This window comes from Mobula hypostoma, chromosome 4 (genome assembly GCF_963921235.1).
Source record: "Mobula hypostoma chromosome 4, sMobHyp1.1, whole genome shotgun sequence".
Classification (NCBI taxonomy): Eukaryota; Metazoa; Chordata; class Chondrichthyes; order Myliobatiformes; family Myliobatidae; genus Mobula; species Mobula hypostoma.
Window position 1 is genome coordinate 157,605,169 of NC_086100.1, and position 24,380 is coordinate 157,629,548.

General features: G+C 39.8%; 1 protein-coding gene across 1 annotated transcript in view; it reads right to left on the bottom strand.

The window, feature by feature from the left end:
• The window catches only part of hadh (hydroxyacyl-CoA dehydrogenase), a 51,720-nt gene that overhangs the window by 21,358 nt on the left and 5,982 nt on the right, over positions 1-24,380 (bottom strand). Inside the window, exons 2-5 of the mRNA XM_063046809.1 lie at positions 16,771-16,899; positions 13,945-14,102; positions 6,155-6,281; positions 5,114-5,203 (exon numbers count right to left, since the gene is read on the bottom strand). Coding sequence (XP_062902879.1) covers positions 5,114-5,203; positions 6,155-6,281; positions 13,945-14,102; positions 16,771-16,899 — 504 coding nt within the window. The remainder of the gene's footprint in view (positions 1-5,113; positions 5,204-6,154; positions 6,282-13,944; positions 14,103-16,770; positions 16,900-24,380) is intronic.

A 24,380-nucleotide genomic window follows, 5' to 3' on the forward strand; every position in this document is an offset into this window, starting at 1 on the left:
GGATTAAAGAACTGTATACAAGTGGTTTAGTTCATTTTGGGAATGACTTCACAGATTTTTTTAGTGGATTAGACCTCCCTACGTTGTCATTAGAGGACACCAAAACTCTAGACTCTCCTATTCCACTGGATGAACTACTTAAAGCAGTCAAAGCTACAAATAAGGACCGTACGCCAGGTATAGATGGCATATCTGTGAAACTTTACCTAGCACTTTGGGATATTCTTGGACCAGTATGGTTAGAAACATTAAATTATGCTTTTGGAAATGGCGCTTTCCAGAGAGATCTAAACACAGTCCTGATCACAGTTATACCCAAGCCCAGTAAGGGCGCCTTGGAGTGTGCCAATTACCGTCCAATCTCCTTGATAAATGCCGACCTCAAGATATTTTCCAAAGTCTTAGCCAGTAGACTTGAGACAGTAGTTAGGAAAATAATTAGCCCAGATCAAACGGGCTTTTTTGGGGGGCGTCTCACATCTGATAATATTCGCCGACTCTTACACATACTGAGTGCAACACATAAAATTCCACCTGCCCGTGGCCTGCTATTTCTAGATGCTGAAAAAGCGTTCGATCGCCTTGAATGGCCATATCTTTGGAGAGTTCTAAAAGAATCTAAGTTCGCAATAAATTTATCAATATGATTCAAACACTGTATGCTAATCCTTCAGCCCGAGTATGTGTGGGAGGAGGTTTCTCAGAGTTATTTGACATAGGATGGGGCACAAGACAAGGGGACCCTTTGTATCCTTTAATTTTTACTACATCTATTGAACCGCTTGCACATTTAGTTAGAAACTCTCCTCAGGTCTCCCCAATTACAATAGGTACAACACTGCATTCAAAATCACTTTACGCAGATGACACGCTAGTTTATATGGCAAATGTTCAACAAACTCACCCCTATATTTTAAAAACACTGGAGCAATTTGGATTTCTTTCAGGATACAAAGTTAATTTGTCAAAATCAGCACTGATGCTGATTAATACGGATAAAAGTAAGGTGTCTCTCCCTCCCCAGATTAAGGTTACAAATGAGGTCCTCTCCTTGGGTATTAAAGTTAATACTTCCCTATCATCTGTGGCTAAAACAAATTACTCTTTAGTTCTGAAAAAAAAATAGAAGACATCAATAGCTGGAGACACCCGCCAGCATCAGTCCCAGCCCGTATATCGGTCATTAAAATGAACATCTTACCCCGCATTAATTTTTATCAGCTCAATGATCCCACTTGCACTCCCAGCAGGATATTGGCAAAAACTGGACTCCTTACTACGATGCTATGTTTGGAATGGTAAATGACCCAAGAGTTTGGTCAGCTCTACAATTCAAAAAGTCGGATGGGGGAATGGTATGTCCAAATTTTAAATTGTATCACTGGGCATTTGTATTAAAAAGTCTTAGCTATTGGATGGAGGAGGATAAAGTTTCATCATGGAAAAATATAGAATAAGAGCTAATAGCACCAATAAGGTTGAAGGACTTTCTCCTTGTAGGTATGTCTACCAAAAAATCTGATTTATATTACGGTCCAATTTTAACCTATATTCTACAAGTGTTTAGAGCAGCAGAAAAATTCCTAAAATTTAAAAGCGTATGGTGCAAATCATCTCCATTATGGAACAATAATCATCTTCTATCTGGGGGGAAACCATTCACTAACAGAACTTGGGAGGATAAAGGTATTACTACTCTTCAAGATATTAATGGGGCAAGTACTATCCCTAGCTTTCAAGAACTGACATCTCGATATAATATTGATAAACACTCTCTTTTCTTCTACTTTCTAGTAGGATCAGCTTGTAAAGCCTACGGCATTCCCTAGGGGTCAAACTTAAAGGACCATCCCATTTTAAGTTGGATACAGAGTGCTCCAGGACAGATAGTGTCATATGTCTATGATAAATTAAACTTCCAGAATTTTATACTCACATCGGGAATGAAAGCCTGGGATAGGGACATATCTGAATTGGGACAAGACTTGGACTGGGATGCGATTTGGGATAATGCTGCCGGTGCTTCGAAAAACCCAAATCATCGGTATATACACTTGTCATAGAGCATATTTAACACTGAGAATTGGATATCAAATGGGACTGGTTCTTGACCCATATTGCTCATTTTGCTCTCACAGAACCGTTGGCTCTTTTATATATGTTGTATGGGAATGTCCAGGGGTTTTTGGTTTGTGGGGTCAGGTTATCAGTATCTTACAGAACTAACAGGGGTACAATTACCAATGGACCCTGCTGTACATTTTCTAAATGATGACTCCCACCGTTCCCTTACGGAAAAAACACGCAAGATCTGGCTGGCAGGCCTGACTGCAGCTAAGAAGATTGTAGTCCAGCGTTGGAAACCTCCCCATGATATTTCAAATACTCACTGGCTTCGGAACTTTTTGGACATTTCTTACCTGGAACTTTCATCAGCAAGAGTAAATGAAGCACGACCAAACACAATCTTAATGTGGACAAATTTGATATCTAACTTAAAAGATCTTTTGTTAAAATAGGAATGCTTTGTCTGTGTACTACTATTCAGTTGGTTGGTGGAGGGGAGAAGGATGGGGGGGAGAGAGGGGTGGAGGGGGATAGTAATGAAGGTTGGGGGGTTGCTGGGTTAATCAGTCAAAATGCAATTGGCAACTGGTTGTATTGAATGTAATTTGTTGGTGTTGCAATAAAAAATTAATAATAAAAAAAAGACACATCTCAAACCATCGGACTGAGCGTGTCCCTTGCCTATCACCTGCCTATCCTCCCTTTCGCACTGTCTCCAAGCTTTCTCTATTTGTGAGCCACCGTCCCTTTCCTCCGTCACTTCAGTTCAGTTCCCACCCCCCCAGCAATTCTAGTTTAAACTCTCCTCGATGGCCTTAGCAAACCTTCCTGCCAGGATATTGATCCCCCTCGGATTCGAGTGCAACCCGTCCTTTTTTGTACAGGTCACACCTGCCCCAGAAGAGATCCCAATGATCCAGAAATCTGAATCCCTGCCCCCTGCTCCAATTCCTCAGCCACACATTTATTCTCCACCTCATTCTATTCCTATACTCACTGTCAGGTAGCACAGACAATAATCCCAAGATTACTAGCTTTGAGGTCCTGCTTCTCAACTTCTTTCCAAACTCCCTGTAGTCTGTTTTCAGAACCTCCTTCCTTTTCCTACCTACGTCGTTGGTACCAATATGTACCACCACCTCTGACTGTTCTCCTTCCCACTTCAAGATATTGTTGACGCGATCAGAAACATCCTGGACCCTGGCAAGTGGAAGGCAAACTACCATCTGCGTTTTTCTTGCATCCACAGAATCGCCTATCTGATCCCCTAACTATAGAGTCCCCTATTACTGCTGCCTTCTTCCTTTCCCCACCCTTCTGAGCCACAGGGCCAGACTCTGTGCCAGAAGCGCGACTACTGTTGCTTCCCCTAGGTAGGCCATCCCCCCCCCCAAAAGTACTCAAGCAGGAATACTTATTGTTAAGGGGGACAGCCACTGGGGTACTCTCTAGTACCTGCTTCTTGCCCTTCCCTCTCCTGACTGTTACCCACTTCTCTGTCTCCTGTGGTCTCGGGGTGACTACCTGCCTATAGCTCCTCTCTATCACCACCTCACCCTCCCTGACCAGAAGAAGATCATCGAGCTGCAGCTCCTGTTCCCTGTCTTATTTAAGACAGATAGGATTAAAATAATGTATGCGCTATAGCCTTTCATCATAATCAAGTTTGACAAAGGAAACATTGTTAGACAAAGCAATGGTTTTTCCAAGATAAACAGTTCCTCTCTTCTGATTACCAGTGCAGCACACAGAACTCCAGTCTGTCAGTTATTAAAATAATGTTTCTAACAATTGTCACAACAATACCTTTTTCTTTAAATTGTTGCTTCTAAAGACTCAATGACGGTATTGCTTTGAGGCAAGATTGACAATGAAGAGGTGGTTTTATATTGAGGATCTATATGCCCTAGGAATTACCTCCAAACTGATTTTACTTAATGTAAGACTTAGAAAACAACTGAACCACTCAACTGACATGGAGCTAATCCAAACTCCAAAGCAAAACAAAAACAAACAAGAACTACTGATGGTGAAAATTTGAAATAGAAAAAGAAAGTGCTGGAAGCATTCCATGGGCACAACAGCAACTGTGGAAAGAAAAATTGTTAACTTCATGGTAATGACCTTTTGACAGAATTTGGAAAGAGAGAAGGCAATTTGGCTTTAAATTGCAGTGGTGGAGAAATGTGGATAGGACAAAGGGATTACCTTCAGGTACAGTGAGGTCAGGATTGCCATGGGAATCATCTATAAACAAGGTCTTTTGGTTAGTGGGGGCATTAAAGAGTGAGAATATGAACAAAGGGACGTAAAAGTTACGAAATGAGGAGATAGAGACCGACTACAAAAACAGGAATGTAATAGCTTTGAAATGCAGAGCTATATGTCTAGATCAATCTACACTAAAGGCAAGTGAAAATCCAAGCCAATATCACAGATGACTGATCAGCTGACATAGAAAGCAAGGTACCTGAAGCTGCAGTATTTGATATCAACTCCAACAGTTGCAACATACCAGATGGAAATTAAGATGCCATTTCACAAGCTTACTTTGGACCTTGCTTTAACAGTGCAATAGACCACAGGCATATAGGTCAGAGTGGGAGTGGAAATGAGAACTAAAGAGCCAATCAGCAGGAAGCTTACAGTTGCACCCTGTACTGAATGGAGATGCTCCACAAAGTAGTCACCAATCTGTGTTTAGTTTTTCCAATGTGGAAGAAACAACATTGTGAATGCAGTACACCAGATTAGAAGTGCAAATAAATAACTTTTTTACCTGGAAAGGTAATCAGAAAGGAAAAAGAAAAAGGACAAGTTATACACCTGGGGATTGTAAAATAAATTAACATAATGACAATGAACGGTTGGTTGAAACAAATGAGAAAACAAGAAAGTCCCAACACAAACAGTCTGTTCAAAATGATGAAAGGGAAGAGGAGGGGAAGATGCTTTAATCCTAGAAGTGAAAACTCTCTCTTTATCACTGTACTATTAAGACAGTTGATTAAGGAATAAAATGTCAAAGGATATGGTGAAAACCTACCTTACAAACTACAGGAGTTTTCCCCAATGCTTTGGTGAAATTCATTAATGCTTCAAATGTCTGCTGGCTGGTTTCTGGAGATTGAACCACCTATTCAAAAGGATTAAAAGCAGTATTAAACAAAGTCTCTTGTTAATAAAATATCCATCCATGGAAATGTTTATCAAACTTTTTCTTGATTTCATTGATACAAAAATGAAGTAATTAAATTTAAAGCAATTTAGAGTAAAAATAACTCAAGTTATCCAAAATAATATTTGGTTAAAAATAGAGAAAAAGCTTTATTAATTTGAATTAACATTGTTAATATAGGTAAACTTCTATTCCAGGGTAGAATTCTGCAAGCCACAGCTTTCCTGGAGGCAGATTAGAAACATAACCAGGATGTAAGCAATGTTGAACAGCAATGTGAGGTAACTGATATCAAAGAGTAAGAAATGAGAAAGTTAATAAATTATTCATTTGCAGAGACCAAAGAGGCTGGGGCTTTCCTCAGGAAAAGAGCAGGATGAAGGAATCTGTTGATGTCCTCAGAATCATGAAAATCTTTAATAGGAAAGATATAGAACTATTTCTTCATCTGAAGGAAGACCTAAATACTAAATAGTAACTAGTAAATCCAATAGCTCATATGAAAGTTTATTTAGAAGGTGGTAGAATTTATAAGATATTTACCAATTAAGGCAAATGGCGCTGAGGCATTTGAGAGAAACACATTTCAGTTATTCTGAGAAAGGAATGGAGGGTTATGCTGATAAAGTTGGATGAAGAGAGGAAGAGGAGATATGTGGAGAATACAAATGTAAAGCACAGACTTACTTGGCTTATTTTATGCTTGAAATTCTGTATTATGTAATACTAGTATTGGCTAGGATATTCTTATAAGCAGAAACTGTCCAATTGCTAGCCTTTGTACAATTTTTATTTACAGGAACAACATAGCTAATTTAATAGAATACACCTGAGTAGTTACAATTTCTATACTTCATTTACATTATTTGCTTTTTTTTTCCTTTACATTTGCAAACAACATAAACAAACCTCCACTAGCTTCATCATGGGTACAGGGTTGAAAAAATGGAGCCCACCAAATCGGTCTTGTCTAGTTGTAGCACTTGCTATTTCTGTGATTGACAGTGATGAAGTATTGCTGGCAAAAATAGTATTCCTATCAGAAAAACAAAGAGAACAAAGAATAGATGAGGGGCAGCCATTTTTAAAAAAAACTATTGCTGTATTTACATTGAAAATTCCCTCGCAGTTGTTGGGCAAGTTGTTTCAGAATCGTGGTGTATTGACAATGAAGGAATATATTCCAGTGATAGAATGAAAGGTGTGCAGGTTATAATTTTCCTGGAGTTGAAGTCCATTATTGTTACCCATGACCAATTGTATCTGACAATGCCCAAATGATTGCAACAAAGGTTCTATATTACATTTTTCATTAAAGCTAGATTTTAAAACAACTTGTTTTACAATCAAGAGTAAACACAATAAAACCCACAATAATTATTATTGAAGACTTAACCATTTCCAAAACCTTTCCAAGTTTCATTAGGCTTCTATCTCACTTAAATGTGCCAATATTTCCATATCATAAACTAAATGTCAATAATATACAATACTAGACATCTGGGTGGCCCATTGGGGCACCTTTTGAAAGGTAGTGCAGTGTGATGTGATATGCTCTGAAAATTAAAGAAGAAGAACTCAGTGTATTAAAGAAGAAAGACGCGTAACAAGACAAATATTGGTCCCCCTCGTTTAACGAAGGACACTTTTTATGACCACATTTCTGGTTGATCTGCCACCCTTCAGGAATATTCTAACATTTTCATTTCTTTTTACCCGGCTTAAAGCCATGTACAGCTGACCATGCTGGAATACTGATTTCTCCAGATAAATCAACACATTCTCCATGGTTTGGCCTTGCGCCTTATGTATACTCATAGCAAAGCATGACGGTATCCGGAACTAGCTCTGCTGAAGAGGGGACACCTTCCCCTTCTGATAAACTGACAGTAATTTTTGGGATCATGACAATGTCATTTTTGAATGCACCAATGTTTATCTTTGCTACGATGAGATTGTCGTGCAGTTCTTCCACCATCATTCGCGTTCCATTGCAAAGCCTTGGTGGATCCAAGTTCCTTATTGAAATGCTGGGAGATCCCCTCTTCAATTCCAGTTTATGTGGTGGCAATCCAGAGAGTATTGGAAAACATTTTAACTCTGTTTTCTAAGTGTTTATTTTAAGTGTTGCTTTTATTGCACATCGTGTTTATTCAGATGTTGACCAAGCCTTTACTATGCATTAAGTGTCTGTTACTGAGTGCGTGGGATTACTATGGTATTTGGGATGTAACCATTGAATGAAACCTGTGTACTTTTAACCCCTCGAGAAAAACGAATGTAGCCAAGTAAGAGAGATAAGAGTAATTGATTTATTAGCTAGATTGAAACTTACAGAGATATGCTAATGCTGTTAACCCAGAAGGGGTGTTATAAAGAATGCTGTGTGAAAACATCGACAGACAGACTTACAGAGCCTAGTCCACTGTCTGTCTCAGCTTTACTTTGCAAATTGAAGTTTAAAATTTCTTGGAGAATCTTCGGCACTTCCTTATCATTTGTAAAAACCACGACAGGTGTTCGACGGAATCAAGGAATTCTGTAGGAAACTGAGTGGCGTTAGCTCCTTCACTTACTGCACTGAAGGAACAGTATTCTTTCATGATTCCAGGGAAGTGTCTAATGCATGTTAAGTTTATTTTTCGCATCATTTAATTAAGAGGAACCAAGATAGAATTCCTCGAGAAGAGTTCTGCAGGATTGTCGAATGTCGGGTAGATGAAATCAATGCATTCTTCCACAGTTGTTGCTGGCAGAATCGTATCTTCAGGTAATTCGATTCCATTGTTTTCATTTTTCTCAATCTTGTCTTCTCCAATATCCAATAAGAACTGAGAATATCGTCCTTCTCCCTCACTCAATCGTATGTTTCTCTTCAATTGAAACTTGATGAAGCTTCTCCATAAGTATAATTTTTTAATGCATGAATTCTCCACATCAGCATCATTTCCGTGTTCACAACTGCTAGAAGCTGACGGAAATCGCCACAGCAAATGGTTAAAATACTCCCGAAGGCCTCATTCTTACCGCATACATCACGAAGAGTGCGGTCCACGGCTTCAAAGCTCTCCCTTCTAATCATGGGGCACTCATCCCAGACAACAAGCTTCGCATTTTGGAGTAAATTTGCAGTATTGGTGTTTTTAATCAATGTTACAAAGGGCATCCTCATTAACCTTGAGGGGTATTTTGAATCGTGAATGCACTGTCCCACTACCAGGCATCAATGTTGCTGCAATACCTGATGATGCTACAGCAATAGCAAACACCTCCATCTCCCCTAACTTTAGCGAGGATCAAGTTGATGATAAATGTCTTGCCCGTTCCTCCTGGTGCATCAATGAAAATCATTGAAGAGAGATTCCTTTCCAAGCAGTCGCACATATATTCGTATACTTCTCTTTGCTCATTATTCAATAGGGGCTCCTTCTGTGAAACAAATTCCTGCTGTACGTCTCTGTTGTATTGCAGTTCATGCAAAAATTCCAGATTGCCAGCGCTTTGAGTAATTGTACCGTTTCTTGGTGTCGGCAAGTTATATTCTTCAAGTGTGTTGCCCAAATTCTCAAGTTTCTCTTGGGAATACAGAAGAGTTTGTCCATGATGCCTCTCATCGATCATGATGTTAGGATCATTGATAGTTCTCCTCTCCATTTGTAAGAAATCTCCAGACATTGCATTCTTGAACCGGTTCCATAATTGCTGTGGATTGTTGATTTCAGTGTTTGTTAGCAAGATGACAAACAAATCTCTCATTGCTCTGGGCATTCTTGTTCTCGCTGCTTCTTCCATAGTTTGCTGCTAATGATCGTCAGCTTGCAACAAACCTCTCTCTCTGCAGACGTCTTTGAATGGTGGAAGGATATCTTCATCATATGTTTTCAATGATTGGAAAGATTCTGGTCCCTTTGTGTGACGAAGAAGTCTCAAATAGTAGAGGTCACCACTTCATGGAGAAACGGTACACACTCGACCCAGAACATTTGCTTCAAAAATGCTGGAGTACTCCTCCACTCTTTTCCCCATTCTCCTTCTTTCCCATCTCATTAGTCCACGTGTAGAATCTGGGAATATCTGTATAGTATAGGGTTCTTGCAAATGGATCGCGAGTGCAAAGATCCATGAATTCTGTTAAAGTGGTTCTTGACATACAGGTGTCCCCCGCTTTTCGAACGTTGGCTTTACGAAACCTCACTGTTACGAAAGACCTACATTAGTTCCCTGTTTTCGCTAATAGGTGTTTTCACAGTTATGAAAAAAGGCAGCGCACAGATAAAGCAGCACGTGAAAAAAAAAGCAGCGCGCAATAAAAGGCAGTGCGTGAGAAAAAAAAAGCAGCACACGCCCCGAGCAGCCGCTCTCCCCTGGATTCGGAACTGCATTCTCGTCGGCATTGCTTAAACACGTGCCTGTGAGCAGCCATTTGCAAGATGAGTTCTAAGGTATTGGAAAAGCCTAAAAGAGCTCGTAAGGGTGTTATACTTAGCGTAAAACTAGACATAATTAAGCATTTTGATTGTGGTGAACGAAGAAAGGACAAAGTGAGTTTGGCTTGTGGAAGTTGACGAAGATGATGTTGTAGATGTTTTGGCATCCCATGACCAAGAACTGATAGATAAAGAGCTGATGCAATTGGAAGAGGAAAGGATAACAATCAAAACCAAATGAGTAATGATAAAGTACAACTTTAATTTTGAAAGGGTATGTCGGTTTAGGCCATATTTGCAAGATGGTTTGAGTCCTTACAAAGAACTGTGTGATAGAAAAATGCGCGAGGTTCAGCAGTCAAGCATACTGTACTGTCATTTTTCAAGCCTTCCACATCAGATGACGAACCTTGACCTTCGACATTGAGGCAGGCAGAGATAGGAGAAGATGAGCTGCCTGCTCTAATGGAAACAGACAGCGATGAGATGACACCCCAGTGTCCCACCACCCCAACCCCCGGGCCACGGACAGATACCGATTCGCGGAGAATGCAGCGGTAGCCAGGAGGCACACAGCACATCTTTAAGAAAAAAGCCGAAATAAACATGCTAATTAATTAGGTGTTGCCCAGCACATAATTGTCAGCCCAGATCAGAGGCGATGTACAGCAGCATTATCTCGAAAGAATACTTGATGCTGTTGGGGAAGGTGTACTTGAAGGCGAACAGCAGCTGGTTCCCTCTCTTGATTTGGAAATCCAAGTATCAACCCGACAACTTCAGAGGGCCCGATATATCTGCCAATTGCCCGATCACTCCCCTTCTGATGAGCATATTTCTACATTTATATGACAATTGAACAGCTTTAATAGTTGGGCATTATAGGGGACCACCTATTCAGAAGTTATTGTTCGACTTTGTCGTCCTACTTGATGACCTTCGAATCCTCCCATTTGCACAGACCATCTCCTATACACAGGATATGAATCATCCCCACACCTTGTATGCTCAATAAACGGCTTCGGGTGCCTCTTACTGCATCTACCATTTTGCCAAAATGGTGATTTAGTGGTGCAATACGGACCATATATCACATGCTTCAATACCAATTCATGCAGCTCTGGATCTTCATTTGGGTCAGGTATTTCTGCTTGAACAAATTTATCATAATCTTGTGGTCTCCACTTGGATGCCTCATCCAGCCACAGCAGACAGTGCAAGTGAGGCAGACCCCGCTTTTGGTATTCGACACTTACAATGTAAGCAATACACCTACCAAAGAGACCATCTGTTCCAGTGAGGTACTTCGTAAACAACTTTCTCTTCAAGTCAAACACCCTCACGATTAAATCTGGCCGATCGTTTGGTGGCTGATGCCAACAAAGATGCTGTCGGATCTTGGGCCAGTTTGGATTGCATGTCATTGTAATGAACAATGAGGCATTACCATACTTCCGTATATACATCATGGCGTCCTGATATCGTTCCATCATGTATCTCGGTCCACCGACAAATGTTGAGGAGAGGATGATGCGCCTTCCGATGTTTCTGAAATTATTGTCATCATTCAATGCATCAGTCAGGCCTCTGTATGTTGTTGATCTCAAGGTTGCTTGATTCATTCGGATGTAGCTCAGCCTCTCGGCTTCGATCTTAGCAACCATATCGACCAAGTATTGTTGGAATAGACGTCCTCCTCTGAGAAGGTTATTAAACTCATTCTCATGGTTCGTTATTTGATACGCATAATAACACATTGCCGCCAGTTTCTTGTTGTTCGTCATTTGGAGTTGATGATGCCTGCCATCGTCTCCAAGCAGAAAGAAAAGTACGTATTGAAAGCTGTCATATGAGCGATGGGACTCTGAAATTATTTGCAAATCACCTCCTCGTTCTTTCAACACAATGTGCCGTGATTCTACCTCAGGTTCGGTGCTGATTGGTATAATGACAGCGACTTCGTTGGCAATTTGTGCATTAAATCTTCTCTCATGTTCAAATGCCAGTCTCCGGTCAGGATCAATGACAGTGGATGCCTCTGGCATGCCTCAAGTTTGTTCTTTTGCAAGTATAAGGGATGCAATGTACGGGTTTCGTTGTCGTAGTAGGTTTTCCAATAATTCAACAATCTCACGTTGAATTCCATCATTCTGGAGTATCCCCATTCTCAATTCTACACTGTCTTGAGTATCCATGAAGTAAATTTGAAGGAATCGGGCTTTCTGGTTCGGGTCTGGAATTAAATGTCCAATGTAATGATGGATTTGGCCTTGAATAATCACAGAAGGATTCCATTGATCCTAGTTGAAATTACTTCTTTGGCACCAAAGGATGTCATTTGGAAGAGGCAATTGTATTGTCTGATGTTCTTCGTGAACTTGTTTGCAATAGGTTCATCATTGCTGTACAAATTGAGGAGTTCATTAGGTAGAGGCTGCAAATTGCCTATCCTAACCTTTCCCTTCGCACAGCAATGTGCGGTTTCTCCAGTGAATAGGAAGGCACGACAGTGAGGGAATACTCTGGTCATCGAACCAACATCAGCAGAAACGTGATGGCATGCGAATCGTGCATTTTACCTTGCTCTTTCTCTGTCGAGGTATTATCATCGAAAGCGGCCATTGTCGTCTTCAGCAACTCTCGCAATAATTACTCTGTGCCGCATATTCTCGAGTTGATCTTTCCTTTTCTCCTCTGTCTCTTCCTCTCTCCTCCTTCTCTGCCTGTTTTTGTCATTCTGGAGACGTGCAGCCCTTTCATTCTTCGTTTCTTCAACCATTTGTTCTTTCTCTCTGATCCTGGAGTCGTGCGGCCCTGGCCTGATTGGATTCTTGTTCTCTTCTCCGTCTGTGCCTATTGTTGTCATTTTGGAGACGTGCATGCCTGCCCTCCTCTGTCTCGTTTTCTCTCATCTTTTTTGTCCTGACTCTTTGCTCCTGGAGTCGTGCGGCCCTGGCCTCATCCGATTGTTGTTCTCTCCCTCTCCTTGCCGCTTCCTGACAACATTTAGCGTCATCTCTTGACCATAATGTCCCCCTTCTCTTTCCACGCAGCATAATTAGGCTATCCATATATCTTTACCCTAATGCTTGATAGAAGATTGGAAGCAGTAACACCAAAGGCTCCAAGATGCTGTTGTTTCTTGATGATGTGGTTGGTGCTCTCCTAAATGGACATGATAGCCCTGCCCTTTTGCTGCAGTTGGTATGGCTGCTGTGAGCATTGTGAAACACTGCTGAGGCTGGCCGTGCGTCGGTCTGTGGCGTCCCGATTTCCATGATGGCTGATCGGTCTCGGGTGAAAGGCAGCCTGTTGATTTTTGGCGAATGAGCAATTTTATACGAATATATAACCCTGAACTTTGCCTGCATTCTGTAAGTTAGCACATTTTAATTCGATTTAGCCAAAAACAGTACTGCTGTAATGCACCATTTGCACTAATTGGAGATCACAAACAGACAAACAGAGCATGAGAGTTTTAGAATTATATAGATAGGACAGAAGTATCATTGGTCACTTAGTCTAAACATACAACACAAAATTGGCCATTCATTGTACTTCGTCTCTAAAATTTAATGCCATTGATATGAATTAACTTGAATGTAATTGAATTTTAGAAGTTTCTAACATGTCAATAACTAAGAACGAATTTCTCCTCCTAATCTATGTGAACCTTCTTTTAACTTATATGAACTTACAAAGTATTTTAAAAAATACTGATTAGGGATTCATTGGCACCAGGTAATTATTCAATATTTAGGTTATTTAAAAAATTCTAAGGCAACCTTTAGCATGATCCATTTACTAAACATCAAAACTGGCATATTTGGTTCAAAGTTCTCCACTATCCTCTACGGATTCATTAGTTCCCATTTAACAACATACATCAAGCATTCCGCAATAAAACAAATATTGTTCAATGAAAGATTTCAACAAATAATCATGTGAAGTACTGAGAAGATATTGTGAATATTGTACATCTTACTAAAGAAGATATTGTGTCAGCTGAGATGTTAAACTGTGTGTTCTCTCACAGGTGATGTAAAAGACTCGCTATTACGAAGGAGAATTTTCACATCACCCGATCAATATTTATTTTTCAATCATTATCTTACAAGGTTATCTGATAACCATCTTGTTGTGGCAACTTATGTCCACAAATTGGCTGCTGGGTTTCACACAGGAAGTATTTAATTGGTGAAGTGCATCATTTTAAAAACAAGTATTTATTTTTTAATTATTCAGGGAACAAAATACAACTCATATACTTACTTCAAAGCACACTGATCCAATTTTTTGAAAAGTTCTTGCTTAACATTAACATTTTCCACAATTGCTTCCACAACCAGGTCTGTGTTTTGCACTGCAGAAGCAGGATCTGTACTTGTACTAATTTTCTGAAGAGTCTGCTGAACAAATTCTGCACCTGCCTATTGTTGGAAGAGAGCAATAATGAACAGCAAAGCCTAATTTTCCTTCCTTCTTATATTCAGTAATCAAACTTGTGATAGAATACGGTACGTTGACAAATGATAAAACGAGTGACCCATTACTTTACACCACTTTGATAAGCATCTTGAAATGTAGTGATTCTTTTTCGAGAATAAAATGGTTGCTCCAATATAATGATTACTTATAATTAATCATGTAACCAAATAAGTCTTGGAGAGTGTAATAGTTTACATCAACATTCCAGCAACCATAATCACATTATCAGAGCTAAAAATGGATAAAAATGAGAGCCACATAAATGTTGGGGTCAGTTACCAATTCAGTTCTTAAATAGAAGCAAATTGTTCAGAGACCCAAGGCTTGTCCTCTATTTTTTTTAAATTAAGACACAGCAATTTGATTTTGAAATTTCTATTACAAACATTTTCCCTTGTAACAGCTTCAGTAGAAACAAATGGGAACTTAAAGCATATAACACTCAACTAAGCAGAAGGCAATCACACTCTGCAGCGACATATCTGAATGTCTACATATAGCTTCTGTTCCAATTTAGCTGTGGTTGTTGAAAAACTGGGGTTAAACTGCAATCTACAGCAGAAGTTTTAAATTTTAATTATGTCTGTTCCATAAAGGCCTGATTTGTTTAAATTTTAAGCTTTGAAGTTTTAGATCAAAAGAAAAAATATCGTCCAATATGTAGGCGAGATAATCAGCCATTACCATTCAATTCCACACATGAAGCACTATAAGGAGTCTTAACAGACATTCATAAAATGGAATCAGATTTATGATTAGCTCAATACATTTGTATCCCAGAAATTGTGTCGCAGATGGATGTAAATTCACATCCATAATTTTCCACACAGCAAGATCCTAATATTGCTCATACTATAGAGGTGCACATAAGCAAGAGGAAATAGATCAAGCTTCTTAGTCATTTGTTTCTGTGTTATGAAGGATACCGGCAAGAACTCACTTATTGCCCATATTTCCAAGTTCTCTTTCTCCTCGAGCTTTTTTCCCACTGTAATCATCTCCAAGATGGTTGCTGGTTCTCCAAAATCTGTAATGAATATCCTCTCTGATGAACTGCACCATCCTCCGTGAGACTCTCATAACCATTAACAAGAATGTCCTTTTCACAATTATACTATACGGAGAAATTACTTTAGCTTTGTTCTCCTCTCAACTATAAAACTACAGTCAGTAAACTGAATGCCAACAGTTTCATTGTCCAACACTTTTTTTTGTCACTTTCAGAATCACTCAAAAGTTCAATTTTTGCTCATCCATCTTAATATTCTGCATATAGACCTTGAGAAAAGGGATTGGCATTTACAGAGAAACTGAAAATGCTCAGCTCTACTGCTCCCTTCTTTGCATCTCAAATCATCCATTGGTTCCAAATAACTAGAAGGCTGACCAATACCTTGTGGTGCTTTGCACAAATCAAGTCACAGTCATGTATCAACCCATTGCTGCTAACTTGTGCAACAAATTTAAAACAATCCCCATTCCAAATCCTTTGCAACTTGCTCCAGATGTACAACACCAATGAACCAATCTTCCTTCCCTTTCATCTGGTGTACAATCCCTCCCATTACAGCTTCATTTATCCTCCCGTAATCAAGGTCAAGCTCATTGAAATTATCCTCCAAGCCGAAACCACATTCTCTTGTTCTAAGGCACTCCATAAGACAATATTTTTTGATGCAAGCTTTAAGCGGCACTTATTAATTCTTGACTTGGCATTGCTCTTTTTTCACAACTCTGAAATGCCTTGAACATTTATCTAAAAATAAAACATGGTATAAAACATACACGCTTTCTTGACTCTGATTAATTCCATAACACAGATATTGGCACTCTGGGGATTTTTTTTTGGATTACAATTGTTCATTAGATAGAACCTACCAATTCATATTTACTGCGGTGGTTGTATAAAACACTTTCCAATTATGACATATTGGATCAATATGTTGCCAATTAATAAACATATGCTTAGAAATCTGCTAATTGGCATAAAGCAAAACAAAATAACAATCCCATTATTTGGTGAGCAACACACAGAAATTACAGTCTAAGATCAGCAGAATACACCACTACTTTTAAAGGATTGTTGTGCAGCCAATGAATTGTGACCCCCTTAGAGCCAAAACAATGGCAGAGTTCAGCCCCTGCTTGGAATTGGTCAGCTTTACCTGGCATAGAGATGGAATAAATACTGTTTCAAATTCAGTAACTGGGCTCAGCTGCAATGTCCTCTGCATCCAAATTGAACACCCCAACATACAACATCACAGACTACACATGAGGAAAGCATCTCTGGAGTTAAACCGTAAATTTAGTTGCAGGACAAAATAAAACTTAGAGGAAATTAAAATATATTTGCAATACTAAACTTGTGGGTTTCAATCAACAGCTACACCCCAACAGCAACTTGAAATTAAAAGCTTGAAATTGTTTTAGATCTGTAGCTTCTAATTATCATTTGATTAAAAAATAGAATTAGGTTAAACAATCTAAAAAGTATGATTATTAACCTAATGTACAGACTTGCATTGAAACAGCCTCAGCAAATACATATTAACAAATAGGGATCTAACATGCACACTTGCAATGAGTTCATAACTGTCAGAGCATCACCTCAGGTTTATCTACAAACTTCTTCTTCCTTATACGCTCAACACTGGCTCCAATTCTCTTCAATGAATTCTTCAAGATATCTTCAGTCTGATCCACCAAAATCACTGAATGCCCTGTTGCAGCAGCTACCTGGTAAAAGCAAAAATATTAGTCCATCAATGAAAATTTAACCCTACTTAGTAAAGTGTTTTTCACTCCAGTGAGCAAAGTCATCAGATCAGAGGATTGATGATCATTGTGATACCAGGTCATCTGATCATCAAGCACAAACATAATCATTCTTTTATATTCTTTTATAAGATAACTCAATGTCTGCTAAAGATTAGACCAGAACACAACTAAGAATTTTGTTAGCAAACATAGTTGCATTCAATTTACTAGATGCTAAAGATAGATGGATACTTTATTGATCCCAAAGGAAATTAGTGTCACAGTAGCATTACAAGTGCACAGATATACAAATACTGCATTAGAAGAGTAGTAAGAAAGAATAAAAAAATAAGTTACCTCAAACAATCTAACAGGAGGGGGTGATTGCTTCCTCAGCTAGATTGATTCATTATAGAGCCTAAAGGTGCAATAGAAATGTAAACATAATCTTGGAATCAATACAGCATTCCACTTTGGAGTTTGAAAGAACTGCCAAAGGTAACAGAATTTACATATTGTTTTTCCCACATTTTAAGTGCATCCCATGACATTTTGATGTGGCGAAATACTTTTAAGTGCAGTCAGTACAGCATACATGAACCAGTATGATAGAATTTAATGTTAGTCCTTAATGAGTGTGGAAATGTGTACAATACAAGCATTACACAGCAAGGAAGAATGTGAGTTTGGCGAGGGGTGGCAGCACCAAGATTCCTAGTTATCTTGTTTTAATTTGTTCAAGGTGCTATGAGTGTGTCTGGTGAATTATGAGACTAGTTGCTTTGATCAATAGCTATGCCTTTTGATAAATATTAACTCTGTAGGCTTGGAATTAAGAACAACACACAATGCACTGAAGGAACTCAAGGAAGAGCTAGTAAGAGATTTGAAAGTGGGAGGGGGAGGGGGAGATCCAAAATGATAGGAGAAGACAGGAGGGGGAGGGATGGAGCCAAGAGCTGGACAGGTGATTGGCAAAAGCGATATGAGAGGATCATGGGACAGGAGGCCTAGGGAGAAAGAAAAGGTGGGGGGCGGGAGCCTAGAGGATGGGAAAGGGGTATAGTGAGAGGGACAGAGGGAGAAAAAGGAGAGAGAGGGAAAAAGAATGTGTATATAAATAAATAAATAACAAATGGGTATGAGGGGGAGGTGAGGCATTAGCAGAAGTTTGTGTGGCTTCATCTTGACAGTAGAGGACGCCATGAATAGGTACAGCAGGTGGTGAAAAAGGTGAATGGTATGCTGGCATTCATAGCAAGAGGATTCGAGTACAGGAGCAGGGAGGTACTACTGCAATTGTACAAGGCCTTGGTGAGACCACACCTAGAGTATTGTGTGCAGTTTTGGTCCCCTAATCTGAGGAAAGACATTCTTGCCATAGAGGGAATACAAAGAAGGTTCACCAGATTGATTCCTGAGATGGCAGGACTTTCATATGATGAAAGACTGGATGAACTAGGCTTATACTCTCTGGAATTTAGAAGATTGAGGGGGGGATCTGATTGAAACGTATAAAATTCTAAAGGGATTGGACAGGCTAGATGAAGGAAGATTGTTCCCGATGTTGGGGAAGTCCAGAATGAGGGGTCACAGTTTGAAGATAAAGGGGAGCCCTTTTAGGACTGAGATGAGGAAAAACTTCTTCACACAGAGAGTGGTGAATCTGTGGAATTCTTTGCCACAGTTGAGGCCAGTTCATTGGCTATATTTAAGAGGGAGTTAGATAAGGCACTTGTGGCTAAAGGGATCAGGGGGTATGGAGAGAAGGCAGGTATAGGGTTCTGAGTTGGATGATCAGCCATGATCATACTGGATGGCAGTGCAGGCTCGAAGGGTCGAATGGCCTACTCCTGCACCTATTTTCTATGTTTCTATGACATATCAGAATGAGAATGGGACGTGGAATTAGCCACTCTCAGGTTAGAGGAACAACACCTTATATTCTCTCTGGGTAGCCTCCAACCTGATGGCATGAACATTGACTTCTCAAACTTCCGCTAATGCCCCACCTCCCCCTTGTACCCCAACTATTATTTATTTATATACACACTTTCTTTTTCTCCCTCTGTCCCTCTCACTATACCCCTTGCCCATCCTCTGGGCTACCCCCCCCCTTTTCTTTCTCCCTAGGCCTCCTGTCCCATGATCCTCTCATATCCCTTTTGCCAATCACCTGTCCAGCTCTTGGCTCCATCCCTCCCCCTCCTGTCTTCTCCTATCATTTTGGATCTCCCCCTCCCCCTCCACTTTCAAATCTCTTACTAGCTCTTCTTTCAGTTAGTCCTGACGAAGGGTCTCGGCCCAAAACATCGACTGTACCTCCTCCTAGAGATGCTGCCTGGCCTGCTGCGTTCACCAGCAACTTTGATGTGTGTTGCCTGAAACTCCAGCATCTGCAGATTTCCTCGTGTTTGTGTTTTTAAAATGATGGGAATTAACTTATATTCAGTATGAAAACATAAACAAGCAATTTGCAAGAATATTAAAAGAACCTAATACCTAACATCATCTTCACTCTACCACAGGTAATGGAGAGAATTAAAAGAAAAATAAATAGAATGATTCTAGTGTAAGGGGCAGGAGCAATGATAAACAATGAGAAATCTTTAAGCTCAGGAGCATTATTGATGCAAGGATAATATCTTCACTTATTCTCAGCTATTATTATTTGGTTCTAAATGGAATTAAATGTGTTAATGTTAATATGATTGAATACAACTTGCACCCGTAATTCAGATATTTCTCCTGGGGCTTTGCAAGGTCCAACGTCTAGAACAGATTAAACATTATAAAATATGATACAAGATAGAATACTGTAAATCTGAGAAAGTAAAAAAATTGCTAGAAAATCTCAACAGGTCAGGCTGCATCTATGGAGAAAGTGAAACAATATTAACATTTCCAGTTCAAGTACCGATGAAAGATTTTGACCTGAAATTGTTATTCTGTTTCTCCCTCTAGACATAATACCTGGCTTGCAAATATTACCACAAATTAACCCAGAAGTTCAATGAGACTAATGTGGAAATTTAGAAAGTACAACAAAAATAAATTTAAAACATTTCAGAAAAATGCTAAAGGATTTTAAATATTTGAACTGATAATAACAAACAAGAGACCTTAGGCCCATTGTTTCCCAATGAATGTTTGCTCTGTGAGCTGATATTGTAGAGGATCAAGCTTGATGCACAAATCAATAAATTTCTCATTCTTTACCTTCATATGCTAATTAATGTTCTTAGAATCAGTATGCAATGGGTTCAAGTTCCATACTATAGTTTATTCACAGAATCTAAGTTGAAACTCTAATGCAGTAATGGGCCTCCTGTCCTTTAACTGACAAAAAGTATTACAAAAAGTAGTGGATACAGTCCAGTCTTTCATGGGTAAAGCACTCCCAACCATTGAACATATCTACATGAAATACACTGCAGGAAAACAGCATCTATTATCAGAGACCCCCACTACCTAGGAATTTCTCTCGTCTCACTGCTGCCATCAGGAAGGTGGTAAAGGTGCTTCAGAACTCACACACCAGGTTCAGAAACAGTTACTATGCCTCAGCCATTAGGCTCTTGAACCAAAGTGGCAACTTCATTCAACTTCACTTGCCCCACCATTGAAATGTTCCCACAACCAATGGACTTACTTTTGAGGACTCTTCATCTCATACTCTTGATATTTATTGTTTGGTTATTATTATTTCTTGGTTCCAAGTTCATCAAGCCGAGGAGTGGTAGTGGGGACAAGTGCTCCTCACGGCAAGCACCTCAAATAGCCTCTGACAACCAAGTCCAACTCCTGGCCTTCTCGTGTGGCTTAGCCTCTAAGCCCAGTGGAACTGTTTCTACTGACAGGAGAAGGGGTGAAGGCGGGTCCTGGTGCCTTAAAACCAGTGCTTCGGGTAGATGGAGCTCATCAGCCTGGGTAGGCAGTCCATCTAAGAGAGGGAAAACTCTGATTTCAAACCTCCGCTGCCTTGCGGCCATACCCACTCATGAGAAAGGCTTCGGGAGTAAACCCTGAGGACAAATGCAGAGCTGGAGTCCCTAAAGCAGTCCAACATTGCCTTCAACCTCGTTCTGGCAACTCCTGCGACGACACTGGTGCCAAGCTGTATTGGCCCTCGCCCTTCCCTTGGACAACATAGGTGTCATGGAGAGAGGAGAGTTGCTGCATGGACAACTGCCGGTCTTCCATACAACCTTGCCCAAGCCTGCGCACTGGAGAGGACACTCCAGCGTTGCCTCATCGCGACGGCACAACATGGAAATCAACAGTCTATCGGTTATAAGCCTGCGCTCAATTGGCATAGACTACCAACACAGACTGAAGCAAGTCTTTCCAGGCACAGATCCATGGTCTCGTGAGACTGACGAATGCCACCATTACTTTTTCTTTTTGTATTTGCAGTTCATTGTCTTCTGCACTCTAGATGAATGCCCTAGTTGGGCAGTCTTTCTTTGATTCTTTTCTATTATTGATTTATTGAACATGCCCACAAGAAAATGAATCTCAGGATTGTATACGGTGACATAAACGTACTTTGATAATAAATGCAACTGAACTTTGATGACTGCTGTGGTAAAACAAACTCATGAAACTTAATAAAATACTCCCATAATACTCCGTTTATCCAAGTCACAAAATGGATTCTTTGAAACTAATGTTGAAGATTCTAAAAAGTCAAACCCGACTAAAGATTAAGGCCAAGTCCACACTACACCCGATAATTTTGAAAACGAAGCCTCTTCTCTTTGTTTTGACCTTCCATCCACACTGAAACGGCGTTTTCAGCCCCCGAAAAGGGAGATTTTCAGAAACGGTCTCCAGAATGACTAAGTCTGAAAACCCCTAATATCCGTTGCAGTGTGAACGGGGTAACCGGAGCTTTTTAAAACCGCTGTCATGACGTACCGCAACAGATGGTGGCAGCACGGCATTTCATTTTCTTCTTCAAATATTATTATTATTATTACTTTACTGTCGCCAAATAGTTGATACAAGAGCGTACAATCATCACAGCGATATTTGCTTCTGCGCTTCGCAGAACCTAACAATTTCAGAACAGACGGCAACAAGACTGAAGCCAGAAGAGTTAGAAATGTACTCACCAAATACTTTGACCCATAGCTTACTGAATAAATAAGTATACTCACTTTGCCCTGTTTTCTGTCCTTGTTTGTGTGAAGGTAAGGACAGAAAACACCCTCCGCCGCCTCCAGTTTAAATTCCATGCAGAATATTTTGGAGGATCAAGAACCAAGAACCAAGGTGGTTTACCTACTTATGCAAGTACTTCTCTGACAACAGATGTGTAACAGCCTAATATAACATTGTATACAAGATAACGCTGATGCAGACATGTTTTTATACATTTAACAAGGTACTTTATTAATGCAACAGAGTTAGTCAGTTTTTCAATATTCGTTGTCAGCCGGGTCATACTGTCCGTGAACTCCCTGTCGGTTGCCTCCATACGCTCCAGTATTTGTTTTTTTTTAGTTTTAAGTCCTCCTGCGCGAAAGCCAAGAGCAATTCCTTTCAACTTTTTCTACTCTATAACTGGACAAACGCGCACTAAGTACACCGTTTCCTCTTCGCTTGTTTCCTGTGTGTCCTGCGCATACCCAGTAGGAAGAGAATCGCCCAAATATCCGTCTAATGTGGAGGGAGGTATTTTGAAAAACGCTTAGTGTGGACACCTGTCGTTTTTACTCGAAGCCGGCGTTTTCTAAATTATCCGGTGTAGTGTGGACGTAGTCTCAGTGCAATGCTACTAAAATCACCTTTTTGCAATCAAAGAAAACAATGACTTGTAATAATGAGCAACAATGATATATTCTATAATGCAAGTTGTTCTAGAATCTTTGACAAAATAAGCACTGTTTCTTCCTCTACGTCTTAGAACATGTTTCAGCTTCACTAGAAAAAAAACTGTTTCATTCTATAAAAAACCTGAATCAGAGCATGGGATAAAGAGGAAAGAAGGATTACAAATGAAGAATTTAAAGACACAAAGGGAAATGCTTTCATTTAGAATCTATTGTACCTTAGGACATCCCAAAGTGTTTTACAGCAATTGGGTACTTAAGTGTGCTTATTGTTTAACTTGAATAGTTCTCCTAGTACATTAGATACAAGACAAATATGAGGTGAGTACATCAGGTATCTGTGGAATCTGCTAATGTCAATCAACACAACTAAAGATAATTTGGACAATTATCTTATTACTATTTATTGGATCCAATCGTAGATGAACAGGATTCCACACTTCCTTAGACAGGACCGAAAATAATTTGCTGGCTATGAAGCACAATAACATATCTCACATCTGATCTGAAAGATAATAAATATTTTTTGTATTGTGGCATATTTTCAAGATCTAGATATTTTCATAAGTTATAGAAAGATTACAAGCCCAAACACCTCCCTCTGGATTTCCCACTCGGAGGGTGTGACTTCATACTTTCAAGCCCGACATGTCTCCAGCATGAACTCAGTGGGCCAAAGGATGTTTAATCTTCACTATCTTGTATCTTATGTTGCATTTTGCCTAAATATGTGCCTTAAAGCTGCTGTAAGCAAGTTTTTATCCTATTGTACCTATACCTCACTGTACTTGTGCATATGACTTGAGTTGATTCTATAAGGCCTTGTTATTACCCTTGCCTAGACTTGTCTAAATATATTCTTTGCCTGCTGTTTTTGTTGTTAATTGCAACAGCTTACCAGCCTGACCTTCACTTGATATGTAAACAGTACACCATCTCATACTGCAACTATCATAAGCCAAAGGTTAAACAAACACCAAGTTTAAAATGTGGTTATTAATTAACACAAACTTTGAATCTTTCATTTTAACCTTATAGAAAGAAAGAAAATGGCTATTTTAACTTCATGATTTTTGTAGAATGCTTCATAGTTGGATGCATCAGCAAGGGAGATGAGGCTGAGTACAGGGCTACGGTAGGAAACTTTGTCACATGGTGTGAGCAGAATTATCTGCAGCTTAATGTGAAAAAGACTGAGGAGCTGGTGGTAGACCTGAGGACAACTAAGGTACCGGTGACCCCTGTTTCCACCCAGGGGGTCAGTGTGGACATGGTGGAGCATTACAAATACCTGGGGATGCGAATTGACAATAAACTGGACTGGTCAAAGAACACTGAGGCTGTCTACTAGAAGGGTCAGAGCCATCTCTATTTCCTGAGGAGACCGAGGTCCTTTAACATCTGCCTGACGATGCTGAGGATGTTCTACGAGTCTGTGGTGGCCAGTGCTATCATGTTTGCTGTTGTGTGCTGGGGCAGCAGACACCAACAGAATCAACAAACTCATTTGTAAGGCCAGTGATGTTGTGGGGATGGAACTGGACTCTCTCACGGTGGTGTCTGAAAAGAGGATGCTGTTTAAGTTGCATGTCATCTTGGTCAATGTCTCCCATCCACTACATA